Source organism: Carya illinoinensis, chromosome 13, assembly GCF_018687715.1.
Source record: "Carya illinoinensis cultivar Pawnee chromosome 13, C.illinoinensisPawnee_v1, whole genome shotgun sequence".
Classification (NCBI taxonomy): domain Eukaryota; kingdom Viridiplantae; phylum Streptophyta; class Magnoliopsida; order Fagales; family Juglandaceae; genus Carya; species Carya illinoinensis.
The window spans coordinates 1,295,176-1,309,336 of record NC_056764.1 but is presented as its reverse complement, the minus strand read 5'-3'; the positions used below and the strand labels follow the sequence as shown (position 1 = coordinate 1,309,336).

The following is a 14,161-nucleotide window of genomic DNA, read 5'->3' as shown; positions in this document are numbered from 1 at the left end:
TTGAAATAAAAAAAAAATGAAAAAAGATAAGCAAATAGGGTTTCTAACTCGAGAGATAAATATTAACCCGACCAAAATAAGTTATGAAGATAAAAAGATTAGAATCACCAAAAAACATTTGACGGATATTAAAAAGCTTGAGCCGAGCTCAAACTTAAATTGTTTTTTTTTTTTTTGTTTTTAGAATAAGATTTAATAATTAATAAAATAAATAAATAAATAAAAGAACTAATATTGAATTTATACAACTAACAAGTAGAATATTTATTAAATTATAAAATTTTAAAAAATTTATAAATAATTAATATCTAACTAGTTAATATTTATCTAAAAAAATAATATATTATATGCTTATATATATTATTAATACATACACTTAATATGATAACATATATCTATTCATATATGGTTTCCACATACTAGTATATGAAATTATTAAATTTTATCGACTAATTATCATACAAATTATAAAATATATATATATGAAGTATATTCACTATATAAACATAAATAATTAAAATATATATTATATATTTAATTATAAAAGTGGTATACTTATATTATTAGGTAATACATATATGCATGCATAAATGTATGTATATATTTATCAATATATGAATGAGTTTTAATTGAGTCGAGCTAACGAGTCGACTTGAGCATAAACGAGTCTTAACTGAGTCGAGTCGAGTTTTTTCGAATATGTGTCATTTACAAATGGAATGGATATCTACTTTTACGAACGAATTTTTTTTTTTTTACAAGTTGAGTTCGATTTGAATTTAACTGAATGAGTACCGAGCAGACTATCGAACAGACTGGTTTATTTATAACCCTAAAAACAACTAATTCCTCGATTCTTCTGGCATCTTCGGGCGGCGCTTCACCTTCTTAATAATTATTGATCTCTTGATGTTCTGCTTGCAGTTGTTGAGATGGCAGAGCAATTTACATTGTATTGCTTGTCCGGGAACCTCATTACCTACCTCACGAATGAACTCCACGAATCGATTCCAACGGCATCTAAGAATGTCAACACCTCGGTTGCTGTATCATGTCTCATGCCCATATTTGGAGCCTTCATTGCTGATTCCTTACTGGGTCGATTCAAGACCATCCTTTTGTCCTCCGTCATATACCTTACGGTAAAGCTAGCTAGTTAGCTATCACCTTGTCAATTATTTCTTCCTATACAAATTCAAGAATGTTGATTAATTGCTGTCAAGAACTTGATGAAGGCTTAATTGAGAACTTGGTGAAAAGAATGAGAAGTGAAAATGGAATGAATTATTTACAAAGTGTCAAGCTGTATTTATAGAACAATAGAAACTTAATAACAGAATTAACAGAAACTAATTCATCTTCTCTTCTTTCTCTATTTTTACTTGTTCTTCTTTGGACTTTAACTCTGTGAGGCTATACTCCCAACAATTATCACTATTTTTTTTAGGCCCTATATATAATACAATTACTGTCAGATATTCTCAACTATTTCAATATTATTTATAAATTATTTCACTACTATTTATATATATTCTTAAATATATTTAAAATTCAAACCCAACCTTAATCACAGCATTCAAGAAAAATGCTAATTTGTCCCCTCATTTTGCCCTTAATCACATATATATGTTGGCTTTTTTGTGTGGAGCCTGCAGATTTGATAATCCGATTCCACAAAAATTCATTACGATTTTTTAGTGGTTTTTCAATAGCTTCTCACCCCCAAAAAAATTTATGACTAAAAAATCATGCAACTCTAGGAATGTGGGCACAATTGCACTGTGTTTTAAAGTGAGAATATTTATGTAAAGTGATAATACTTTTATAAATTATTTTATAAAAATACCCATAATTGAAAATATAATTATATAAAAAATGATTGCATCTCTTATCATTTACTATATAACAACAGTTTATTCTTTTCTTAGAGTTGATAATCCTACTTTATAATTGTCTCACAAATAAAAAAGGAGCAGATTTTTGGACAAGGCAATGATAATTGACAACATCGATGCCTCGAGAAGTATCCGAGATCCTTGGAGGCTATGCTCTTTAAACCAAGTTGAAGAAGTGAAGCTTGTCTTGCGTCTTATACCCATATGGTTGTGTTGCTTAATGTATGCCGTAGTCGAATCCCAAATCGGAACCTACTTCACCAAGCAAGCCAGCACAATGAACCGATCCATTGGACCACATTTTGCTCTCCTCGCAGCGTCATTTCAAGCTCTTATTGGCCTAACAACCATAAGCATTATAACTATCTATGACCGGATTTTCATCCCCTTGGCTAGAAAATTCACAGGACTGCCGTCCGGCATAACTATGCTACAAAGGATAGGCACTGGTTTTTTTTTTCTCCATATTAACTATGGTTGTTTCGGCTCTAGTTAAGGACAAAAGAATCAGCATTATAAAAGAGCATAAGCTCGCGGACAACCCCAAAGCAATAGTACCAATGAAGGTGTGGTGGATGTTACCACAATATATGCTTTTTGGTTTGTCCAATTTGTTCACGGTTGTTGGGCTCCAAGAACTTTTCTATGACCAAATGCCGGAGGCAATGAGAAGCTTAGGAGCAGCACTATACCTTGGTGTTGTAGGAGTTGGATTTTTCGTTACCAATGCTGTTATTTCTGTTGTTCAGGCTATTAGTTCAAGTGCTGGGGAAGAATGGCTTGGTGGCAACCTTAACCAAGCACACCTTGATTGCTTTTATTGGGTGCTGGCTGGATTAAGTGCTTTGAATTTCTGTGTTTATGTATGGATTGCTAAGGGTTTTGTGTACAAAAAGGTTGAGGGGGATGATGTTCCAGGAGATACAGAACTCTGTTTTGTCAATGGATGCCGGGATGGGGAGGCATCACGAGACCCACAGGGCCATAGTATATGTTATATGTACCAATTCCAAAACAATCTGCATCTCTCTTTAAACTAGTTTTTATTTAATGTACATTTCCAGACAACCTCTTCCACATTATGAGATGAAGATAGATTTAAACTCCAATTTACCTTGGAAATTTTATAGTGAAATCTAACAGAGGCCCGAATAGTGCTTATGACTCGTACATGAGGCCTGCGGTGAGATTATCATTTTAATATCCAGGACTCTCGGGTTGTTGGAAATAAAATGAAAAATTATCATTACAGCCGATTCAGCCCTCACTTAATTCTCCACTAGATGGGACATTTAGGATATAATATATTGTTTAACCAAGGATTTGGATGTGTAGAAAGTTCGTAATTGTTATGATTTGAATGGTGAAAATAGGTAGAAATTGGAGCGTTGATTACCTAAGACTGTCCAGATTCATTCTAATGATAGGAGCAACAAACGCAACCAAGCTAGACATGACATCACTCACTGTAAATATGCGCATCTCCAACCTTGCAATTGCATGCATTCCCCGAAAGATTATGTAAAAGAAATAATTACAAACTACTAAAATGATCATGAGAATCAATCCCAACAATGTACGTATCATTCATTGAAACCTACTTTCTGGAGTAGGAGCGCATATCCATATGGAGAGTTTTTGCGGTAGATACGCAGCCTTTATAAGTCTTGAAGGTCAAAGCTTTCTAAATATTAGGTAGACACTGTAGATTCGCTTCGCATTTAGATAAGGCGAGCCTGATCAAATTCGGCAGCCCTCCATTTACTATGATACAAGCTCGATTGCCAATCAAGTTTATGTTTAATGAAGTTGAGCACCTATCATAATCTACTATTGATGCTGCACGGCTTGTGGAGGATGATTTGCTGATTATAATATCATTCTTACACTCAGTGTATATGAGAACAGACTCACTGAGTTATCCACTTCCTTGCTCAAAATTTCAAGCCACTAGATTTGTACTCAACAATGTTGTATATTAACCACAGCAGATTTTGACAGCTGATTTCAACACTGCAGATTGTCCTTGGTTTGATGTTTCGTAGTAACATAATCTTGGTCTAGAGCTTTCTAGATGTGCAATTGGGAAGGTGGTATCTTGCAAGCAAAACTCGAGATTGTAAGAGAAATTCTCTCGAATAATCTCGATGTCCATAGTGTAGTTGGTTCAGAACACACTATCTCGAGCGCGCACATATCTGGTGGGGCAGCAGCTTTCTGTGCATGCAGCCCTCCTAGACTTGCCGAGTAAACGGACTGTGGAACATGTTCAAGGCATATCAAGCGTAGAAACCCAACATTCAAATTCAAGAAAAAGCGAATGGCAATGCCTGTCTCTTTCTCTCAACTTCTTTCACATTTGTGTCCAGCAGATCTTCTATACACACACGATCTTCTTAGGTACATGAACTTGCCCCTGGACCTTAGAATTTGGATGCCATTTTTATCAAGAATGTTCTGGCAGACAGGAAGGTAATGTAATGCATAGATCATCAATGGAAAGTTGTTTTGTAACCCCACATTGTGATGATGGACCCTATAGATGTTGCTTTGATTGATTTAAGTCATTAAGTGCTCTGAGGACTAATGGGGCAGATATGCAGCAAATACCTTGTGCATGTGCAGTGTATAACCGCTAAGAATCAGAAACTAAGAAACAGTGATTTTCCTTTCCTTTTTTTGGGGGGGCAAGATTGATGGTTAACAGCTACAACTAGAAACAGTACTTAAACCTCAGTACAGTATCCGTGCAGCCAGTTTGTGTATGGGTTTGTCATGTCAGGCATTATGTGGGGAGATGTTGCCCAAGTATCTGGGAACACAGTGTGCATTGTCCCCTTCTGCAACTCAATGTAATCAAAAGTTTGCCGGAGAGTGTCATGGAGCTCCTTTAGGGTGCCAATTCAGAAATGAAAATATTATGTAATTTCTACATTGGATTATGTTAGTTTGTAATGCCAGTGATGAACACCCTTCTTAGAGACCGTGAGCAGCTAAAGCCTAAGGCCCTAACTTTCATACTAAGGATTTTTGGACAGTCATGTATGGTTTGGAAAATTGTGTCACGCTGATGTGTGCGCATATCATTTAATTAAATATTGATGCTAGGCTATAAAACAACTTTCCTCTTGTAGGGTCCAGCACTACTTTTTAGTTTAGTTCATGAATTTTTCTAACCAAGGAGAGTGATTATTTAATAGACACGGGCCTTTTGGTGTGGGCCATCAACTCAGTTTGACCTCCACTTTGAGATACCTTTTACAGAGGTATGCACAAACGCTTGAAGCATAGAATACAAAATAAGATCTTAACCTGCATTTAAAATTTCAAGCATATCAATATAAGCGTTGCCCAAAGAAAAAGGAAACCATCACCTGACAGAGAGTCCTTTTACTATAATCTAAATTAATTTGACCATTTTATCATCTGCATGCTAATTTTGAAGTTCTTACTCAGCTTAACATTTTGTTATAAACTCCATCATCTGCAGAACTTCAATTACACAAATATGACATGGTTTCAGCTTAAAGGTAACACATTATAAGCTAGAGAAATGCTACAGTTACAAATAGTCCAAAAATTAATATAGATTCATATGATATGTTAGATCTATTTTATACTAAAAGTAAGTTTATAATCTAACATAACACATCAACTAAATTTAGTTCATAAATTTATTTTTGTGAGATCTCTTTGTGGTTAAAGCATTACTAGCTCTACATGATAGTTGTGAGATCTTCAGATGTAAAAGAAAAGAAGTATGTCATATGTTGAAATTTGTGGACGAGGGAAAACTTAAACTTTTTGAAGGGTCGATCAAACTATTCGATGTAATTGATTTGATTTACAAAAGAAGAAGAGTGGATAGCCTACCAATATATATTGTGCAATAATATTATTGTGCATGTTTTGAGGTCAGTGTAATTGATTTTCCTTTTGATTTTTGAGGGGTTTAGTGGGGGATCTGTTGTTTTCAGAAAAGAAAGAAAATATAGCCTTGGGAAAATAAGGTCTTAAGTGCCTGTATTAAATTCAAGGGACTGTATCATTAAGCAGCTTCCTCTGGAAGAAAATGGGTGGGGGTCAACCCCATAGTCTGCTCTTTTTTTTTTTTTTTTTTTTATTTCTTGTGTTGTATTTGTTGGCTTAGGTTGAATGTTGGGGTCTCCCACCATGTTGACTATTATATCATGTAACTGTTAAATATATCTACAATATGTTTACTCAGGAAAAAAAAAATTCAAGGATACCAATATTAACACTGTCTAAAGAAAAAGAAACCAACACCTGATCACAATAATCTTTTCAATGTAAACTAAAAGAAGTACTACATAAATTGACGTGGATTTACATAGTTTGTTATACCTACTTTACAATTAAAATAATTTATAATCTAACGAACCATATCAAGCTACGTCAATTTGTGAAATTACTTTTATGTAATCTATTTATAACTAAAGTATTTGATCTCTAAACTAAATCAATTTGACCATTTTTTTAAAAAAACTCCATCTTCTTTAGAGATAGAGAGATATATATAAAATGACATGGTGGCGAGATCTTCGGATGTAAAAGGCAAAAAAATACATGTCGTGTGCTGAAATTTGCGGTAGGGAGAACTTTATAAAGGGTCTATCGACTGAGCTACTTGATGTAATTGATTTGATTAATAAAAGAAGCAAAGTGGGATAGGCTACCTATATATATATAATGTATATATGTTGTGCAATAGCTAGGCTTGGTAATGTCTTTGAGGTCAGTGGAATTGATTTTTCTATCTGTTTGATTTTTAGAGAGTTTAGTGGATGTGTTGTTTTCAAAAACAGAAAGTAATAAATTACTGTCAATTTTTTATTTTTTTATTTTTTTAATGTTCATTGTAATGTGCCTAAAATCTAAATCATCGCCACCCTCTAAAGTCAAACACAAAGATGTAAAGCAACGTCGGCAAAACTTTGAAAGCACCATCTTTTAGTGGATGGCTTTGGAATGCATGAAGCAAATGGTTATCTTATAAATTGCTAATTATTACCGTCGGCAAACCCAGTTAGCATTAATATATAGATATATAGTTCTGAATTTTGTATTAAAACGTGGATATTTTAATTTAAAAATAAAAACATAAAAGCAGTATAGATAAGATAAGATTTCAACCTTTGTTTTTTTGTAATTTTGGAAGTTCTTTTATTTTGAATCAGTAGCTGAATCAGCAATATCTTTAGGAGGGGCCGACTTTCGTACGATACAGTTATGTAAAATAAAAAGAGATTAAAAATTATAAAAACATAATTATATATAAAATTATCTCAATAGTTGTTACATATACATAAAAATTAAATAATAAAAACACAATTTAATATGTAATTTAGATTTTTGACGATAATATTTTATAAAATGATATTTATTTATTATTATTTTTGTAATGAAATATTTAGAATTTATTTTTGTAAAAATTATCAAGTGATCTTTTATAATGATATCTTTTATTCTAGTAGATAAGCTAGTTTATCAAATCAAATAATAAAAACACAATTTAATATGTAATTTAGATTTTTGATGATAATGTTTTATGAAATAATATTCATCAATGATTATTTTTGTAATGAAATATTTAGAATTTATTTTTGTAAAAATTATCAATTGATCTTTTAAAATGATATCTTTTATTCTAGTAGATAAGCTAATTTATCAAGTGTCATTTAAAATTTAGATATTTTCATACCACATTAAGTATATAATGTTATAATTGAAACCTTAAATAAATTACTTCTTATTTAATGAATTTTAAAGGATAAAACTTCTCAATTATTTTTCATATAGATAATTAAGTTTAAATGATTTTTCTTATATTTTCATATTAAGAAGTCTAATATTGTTTAACAAAATATTTTGAGATTCATATTAATAAGTTTATTATTTCTCTTAAACTTAGTTTTAATTTAATATTGGTGAGGACACATCCCTATAAATAGATAGTATATAGAAATTATACAAAATTTTGAGACTATAGGAAAAAAATTAGAGAGATGCATTTCTAAATATATTGAAATTCTGATGATTATAAATTTTTTTTGGAAGGTATTTTTTATATTTATAAGAGTATTAATAAAAACTAAGGAAGATTTTAAATTTTGAAAAAACTTTTTTTTGGGGGGGGTGGGGGGGGAGAATGGCCCTCCCAATGTATACCTAGGTGTGCCATTGTTTTGAATATATATATTAATGAATCATGTAGTATTGATGTCACGTCAAAAGAATCATCTGAACTATAATCTTCAAATAATATAGTACAACCACTAGTAAAAAATAAAGGTTATGATTTCTATCAATATGGTTTTTTCTTTCCAAGAGATTTGAAACTACAATATGACACGATCATGTGATCTCTATTATTGGACAAATACTAATTACAATTAAACTTACATATTTTAATTAGGCTTTGGCATTAATTGAAACTAAGGATTGTTAGGCCTGTGCATATGACCCGACAAATTGAGTGACCTGAATCAAATCAACCCGGTAGATAATGAGTTATAAATCATCAGTTCACTGATCCGATAAAAAGACGAGTTCAATTTTATTGTTCAACCTACCAACAACCTTCAATTTTCTCAAATCGGAGCCTCCAAGACTCCAAGTATTTAAAGCTCAACCAGTCCTGAGATGCGATTTCCTTTACACAAAACTCAATCATCAGGAAATGGATTTGCTCGAAAGTCAATCAAAACCAAAATAGGTGAAGAAAAACCAAACCAAAGCTCGCCTGAACTACAATAGATTCTTGAGCCACAACATGAGAGTTGCATTTTCTAGACAATTTTCAATTCTTTGAGCCATGATATATGCAGTGGACATGAATTAGGTTTTCTTTTTGCTATTGCCTTCTCCGAGAGTGAGTAGAACCAACCATTCCTCCATTTAAACTGCAAGAATGAGGAACTTGATAGTTAAACAAGTTCATGAAATCGTGTATATATGATAAAAAGTCAATATGAGGATTGGAATTTTTACCTCTTTAACTACTGTAGGAAAGTGGGAAACTGCTCGGGTGTATGCACATAGTTTATCTTCCATGGAGCACGACAAACTGGAGGGAGGGGACGTGTTAGGGTGGGTTCAGATACATAGATCTCGAGTCGTGGTCCCATGCCGTGGAAGACGACGGAGCACTCCGGCAGCTCTTCCAAATTGGCATAGAGCGACTTGTCCTCCTCCCTCATAGGGAAAAACATTGCCACGTCGGTGTCGCCTGAATTCCTCTCCGCAAAAATGGGGTTCTCAAGCACTGTCGAAGATGTCGTCTCCATGTTGCCGAACCAACTGAACTTGTCGCTTGCCATCAAAGACGACTCGTCCTCTAGATCTGCAAACTTCTCCTCCAACTTGGGCTTGGCGCTTACGACGGTTTCAGGCTTTACGGGTTTGTTCGTTGAGTAGTGGTTTCTAGAAGTCGACCACGGATGGTTGTGCTCATAGAAGTAGGTGACCACTAGCATCGTCCACCCGACTCATCTCTACCTGTTTTCTCTCCGGACATCCTTTGGAGTGAATAAGTTTTTGTTTCATACATATGGAAAAATGCCATTGTTTTTAAAGTTGGGTTATATGGTTCGACCCGATTTGGTTTTGTTCGGGTCGAGTTCGTCCGGATTATCTCCTAAAATGAAGTCTTGTGGGTCGGGTCGGGTACAAAATTGGCCTTACCATGCCGGGTTGTAGGCCTAAGGATTGTAGATAAAAACAATAAATGATCTGTATAGATATTATAGATTCAAATCTTTTTACTATTTAGAAAATACTCAAATTCTTAAAGATTGACTTTAAGATCTGTTTAGATATAAGAACCGTTTCATTTTTTTTATTATTATAAATTTTTTCAAATTATCACATAAAATATAATAAATAATTTAACTTTTATTCAATTTTTAATTTTTATCTAAAACTATCTCATTTTATCTCACTATCCAAACAATACCTAAATTGTAAAAATTTTGATTTTGCCTTCAAGTATGTGCCTTGAAAGGCAAACTCTTCAAAATAATTTATACGTTGAGAAATAATACGTTCAATGCGTAGATTTTGCTTACTATTTAGATAAATTTAAAATTTACAAAAAAATTTATTTTATTTTTTAAAAACAAAATATGTGCGATTTACGCACACTAAGTCTAGCATTATTCAATATTTTTTGAGAAATACTTTTTGCAGTCGGCAGATGCAGTTGGCGTGCAGTCGGTTGTAAAAAAAAATTAATACAGACCTATATGAAAAAAAAAAAATTATTTTTATAATTTTTTATAATTCATGTAGGTCCCCTTGAATATAAAATAATTTTTTATATATATATTTTTTATTCATTCCGTATAGTCGATTGTATATCGACTATATGTGACGACTTTACGTAGCAAAACCCATATTTTTTATCTGTTCAAGGTGCGAATTGCGAAGCTTAAAATTATTAAATCTAGCATACATAATACATATAAATTATTAACCATTGATTCACTGAACGTGCGTCCACGTGTTCATGGCAACGCAAAGAGAGACGGAGAGTCTGTGCTTCGGTTCTCGGACTTTCGTCCGTGACTCCGTATATATATGTGGGGGATCCATGTGCCAAAAACTCTCAGATCATGTGAAATTTCTTTCACCAGCTAGCATACCATGGATAGCCCTGCAGTGCCAGAGTTGATCATTGAAAATGTTGATCACAAAGATGCAAAGGAGGTTTCCACCCAGCAAAGATCCTCCAGGGGTGGCTGGAATGCTGCCATTTTCATCATATGTAATTCTCTCTTTTAATTTCACCATCATCGTCATCTTCTTCTTCTGCTTTTTGTTCTTTTAAAACAAAAAAATTGATTTCCTCCTCAAACTTGTTAATTTCTCTGTTTGCAGTTGTTGAGGTGGCAGAACGATTTGCGTTCTATGGCGTGGCCGGAAACCTCATCACTTACCTCATAACAGAACTCCATCAACCTACGGCCACCGCAGTTAAGAACGTCAACACGTGGGTTGGTGTCTCAACACTCTTTCCGGTGCTCGGAGCTTTCGTCGCAGACTCCTTTTTGGGGCGCTTCAAGACCATTCTCATCTCTTCGGTCACCTTTCTTCTGGTAATTACTTCATCTAAAACAACAACTAAATACCCATAAATGAACTGAACATCCTGTGTTTGACCATGGCTTTTCCTTTTGCCGCAGGGAACGTTTCTGTTGACCTTGTCGGTATCGGTGATACCTATGCATAGTCGCGAAGCTTCGTTTTTCATAGCGCTTTACATATTGTCCGTCGGTGAAGGCGGGCACAAGCCGTGCGTGCAAACCTTTGCGGCAGACCAGTTCGACGAGGACTCGCCGGAGCAGAGAACAGAGAAGAGCTCCTTCTTCAACTGGTGGTATTTGGGCATAGTGGCTGCCGCCACTGCCGCCACGCTGGTGATAATCTATCTGCAGGTAACAAAATTCTCCCTCCGACCAACACAATCTTCTTTCCCTTTAAATCCTTTCTGTGAACAATCTTAATTTGCACCTTTTTTGGTTTTGACATCTCCAATCGTGCATTTGATATATATCCAGAATTAGATTAGATTGATTTGGATTCAATTTGAACAAACTGAATTTTCACGTAGTGCACATAAATTGAATCTCCTTTTGGTTATGCGGCAGACACAATAATTCTTTTGAATATATATTAGATGTGACTATTTATTTATTTTTTTAAAAAGTAAAAATTATTCCTAGAAATTTTACAAGAAATCATCAAAATGTCTTGTGAACATAATGATTTGAGTATTACTTTTGGGTTCAAATTGATAATATTTTAGAACAGTTTCCAGTACCTGTTTTCTGTTTCAAAAAAGCAAGAATAAGTAAATCATTCCAAAATCGAATTAATCTAAAAATGTCATAATGTTGTGTTTACTGTGCAGGACAATATTGGGTGGACCTTAGGTTTTGGAGTGTTGTTAGGAGTTTTGGGAGTGGCATTGGCAATCTTCTTACTTGGAATCAACAGGTACAGGAAGGAAGGTCCCGTTGGGAGCCCATTCACGACGGTGGTACAGGTGTTCGTCGCAGCAGCTCGAAAGTGGCGGGTGAAAGGTACGCGCGATGGTTGGGATTTTTACTGTGGAGACCAGACGCGTGGCTCCGGGGCCTATGGTCAACGTAACGCTCGGATTATCGCCAGAACTGATCAATTCAGGTACTAATGAGTCAACGCTATCTTTCTGGTGAGTGGATGTGCCCAAAGGGTAATGATGGACAAATAAACCATTCACAACTTATAAATAACTTTAAATATAATAATATTTGTTTATTATATTTAAAAACATCAAATCATAAAAACAGTCTGAATAAAATTTAAACTAATATTATTTTATTACGAAATAGTATACAAGTTGTTAATCAATGTAAGCTTATCATTTTCCGTGCCTAAAACCTCGAGTGACATGGTGCGTAGGTGGCAAAAAGTCACAGGCTCTTATCCTAACAGGCCACTTCTTGAGTAAATCAAACGTGGGGGCATTTTTTCGCCTTTTCTATAGAAAATGTTAGCTGGGTTGGCAATTGTTCACCGAATCTTTAATTGTTGAGGCGCAATTATGCACATAAAGTCTTGACTTGTCACAGCACAGTACTGCAATTGAAAGCTATTTATTTGATAGTCTAGATATAGATGAAGGAGTCGGGTCCAATTATCAGATCCGTCAACTATTCTGTAAAGAATTTTTTTTGAGGGGGTTCTGGACATATGTTTTTGATCATTGAATCCCACTGCCGTCTCTTTTTCCATCTAAGAACATCAAGTCTAACTTGTGATCATAATCATAAATTAAGGACTAGTCTGTATTCCAAATTCGTGAAAGTCGAGGTTTTTTATGAGTAGTGGAGAAGAACTTGTTCTTGTTTTCTTTAGTTATATAGTGTTTATATTTACCCATGATCATTAATTTCTGCCAGAAAACTTGGAATCTATGCCTGATATTATGTACTTCCACGAGTTTATGATCTTACAATAGTTTTGCATGTCCTCTTAATTTTCCAAAAGTTTATATCAGTACTAGTTGAAAATGACAGGTTTTTGGACAAGGCAATGATCATCGACCACATTGATGCATCGAGCAAAACCAGAAATCCTTGGAGGCTATGCTCACTCAACCAAGTTGAGGAAGTAAAGCTGGTTCTCCGCCTTATCCCCATATGGTTCAGCTGCATAATCTTCAACGTAGTCCAAACCCAACTCCACACCTACTTCATCAAGCAAGGCAGCACGATGGTCCGGTCCATCGGATCCCATTTTCTGCTCCCGCCGGCATCACTTCAAGGCCTTACCGGCATCACAATCCTAATCGTCGTTCCAATCTACGAGCGAGTTTTCGTCCCCTTTGCCAGAAGATTTACAGGACACCCATCAGGCATTACTGTGCTACAAAGGATAGGGGTTGGCCTATTTTTCTCCATTCTCAACATGGTTGTTTCAGCTCTTGTAGAAGCCGAAAGGGTCAGCATTGCCAAAGAAAACAACCTCTTGGATAACCCAAAAGCAATAGTCCCAATGGCCATTTGGTGGTTACTCCCACAGTATATAATTTTAGGTGTGTCCGATGCATTCACGGTGGTCGGACTCCAAGAACTATTCTACGATCAGATGCCCGAGGAAATGAGGAGCATTGGAGCAGCAGCATATCTTAGTTTGATTGGAGTTGGAAGCTTCATAACCAATGCTATTATATCTGTTGTGCAGGCAATCACAGCAAGGTGTGGTGAGAAATGGCTTGACAACAATCTGAATCGTGCACATCTCGATTATTTCTACTGGGTGCTGGCAGGGTTGAGTGCTTTTAGTCTGTGTGTTTATATATGGAATGCCGTGCGCTTTGTCTACAAAAAGGTCGAAGCCAATGGGCAGGCAGAAGTGCTGGTTTATAATGGGTATTCGGTTGGAGATCGATCTTGAGACTGGATTGGCCCATGCATATATGTGTTTCGGCTTGTTTACAAACTAGGTTATAATTATATATATATAAAGCAAACAACTACGATAGTATAATGGAGATAAGCATTTGATATAGCAATAAATGGTGTTAGAGAGACTTTTTTATTTGTTACTATATATATAATATAATCGTTACTATAGTTATAAAGAGATAGTATAAAAATAAATTTATAAAATTTTATATGATATGTTAGATCTGTTTTATAATAAATACAATTTTATAATCTAACATGTCACATTAAACTACGTTAATTTATAAATTTATT

At 34.5% G+C, this 14,161-nt stretch overlaps 1 protein-coding gene and 2 pseudogenes across 1 annotated transcript; 2 read left to right on the top strand and 1 right to left on the bottom strand.

Moving 5' to 3' along the window:
• Positions 1-872: 872 nt before the first annotated feature.
• LOC122292127 lies at positions 873-2,955 on the top strand (annotated as a pseudogene).
• Positions 2,956-8,914: 5,959 nt separating this feature from the next.
• LOC122292126 lies at positions 8,915-9,461 on the bottom strand (annotated as a pseudogene).
• A 1,015-nt stretch (positions 9,462-10,476) lies between these two features.
• On the top strand, positions 10,477-14,000 carry LOC122290775 (protein NRT1/ PTR FAMILY 5.4-like). The gene is made up of 5 exons (XM_043098410.1): positions 10,477-10,680; positions 10,794-11,011; positions 11,099-11,350; positions 11,827-12,101; positions 12,977-14,000. Exons 1-5 carry the CDS (start codon positions 10,560-10,562, stop codon positions 13,854-13,856), a joined length of 1,746 nt encoding a protein of 581 aa, XP_042954344.1. The 5' UTR covers positions 10,477-10,559; the 3' UTR covers positions 13,857-14,000.
• Positions 14,001-14,161: the final 161 nt, after the last annotated feature.

Coding starts and splice junctions, on each gene's coding strand:
- LOC122290775 (XM_043098410.1), top strand. CDS start 10,560: ATGGATAGCCCTGCAGTGCCAGAGTTGATCATTGAAAATGTTGATCAC. Junction 11,012..11,098: donor CTTCGGTCACCTTTCTTCTG/GTAATTACTTCA, acceptor CTTTTGCCGCAG/GGAACGTTTCTGTTGACCTT. Junction 11,351..11,826: donor TGGTGATAATCTATCTGCAG/GTAACAAAATTC, acceptor TTTACTGTGCAG/GACAATATTGGGTGGACCTT.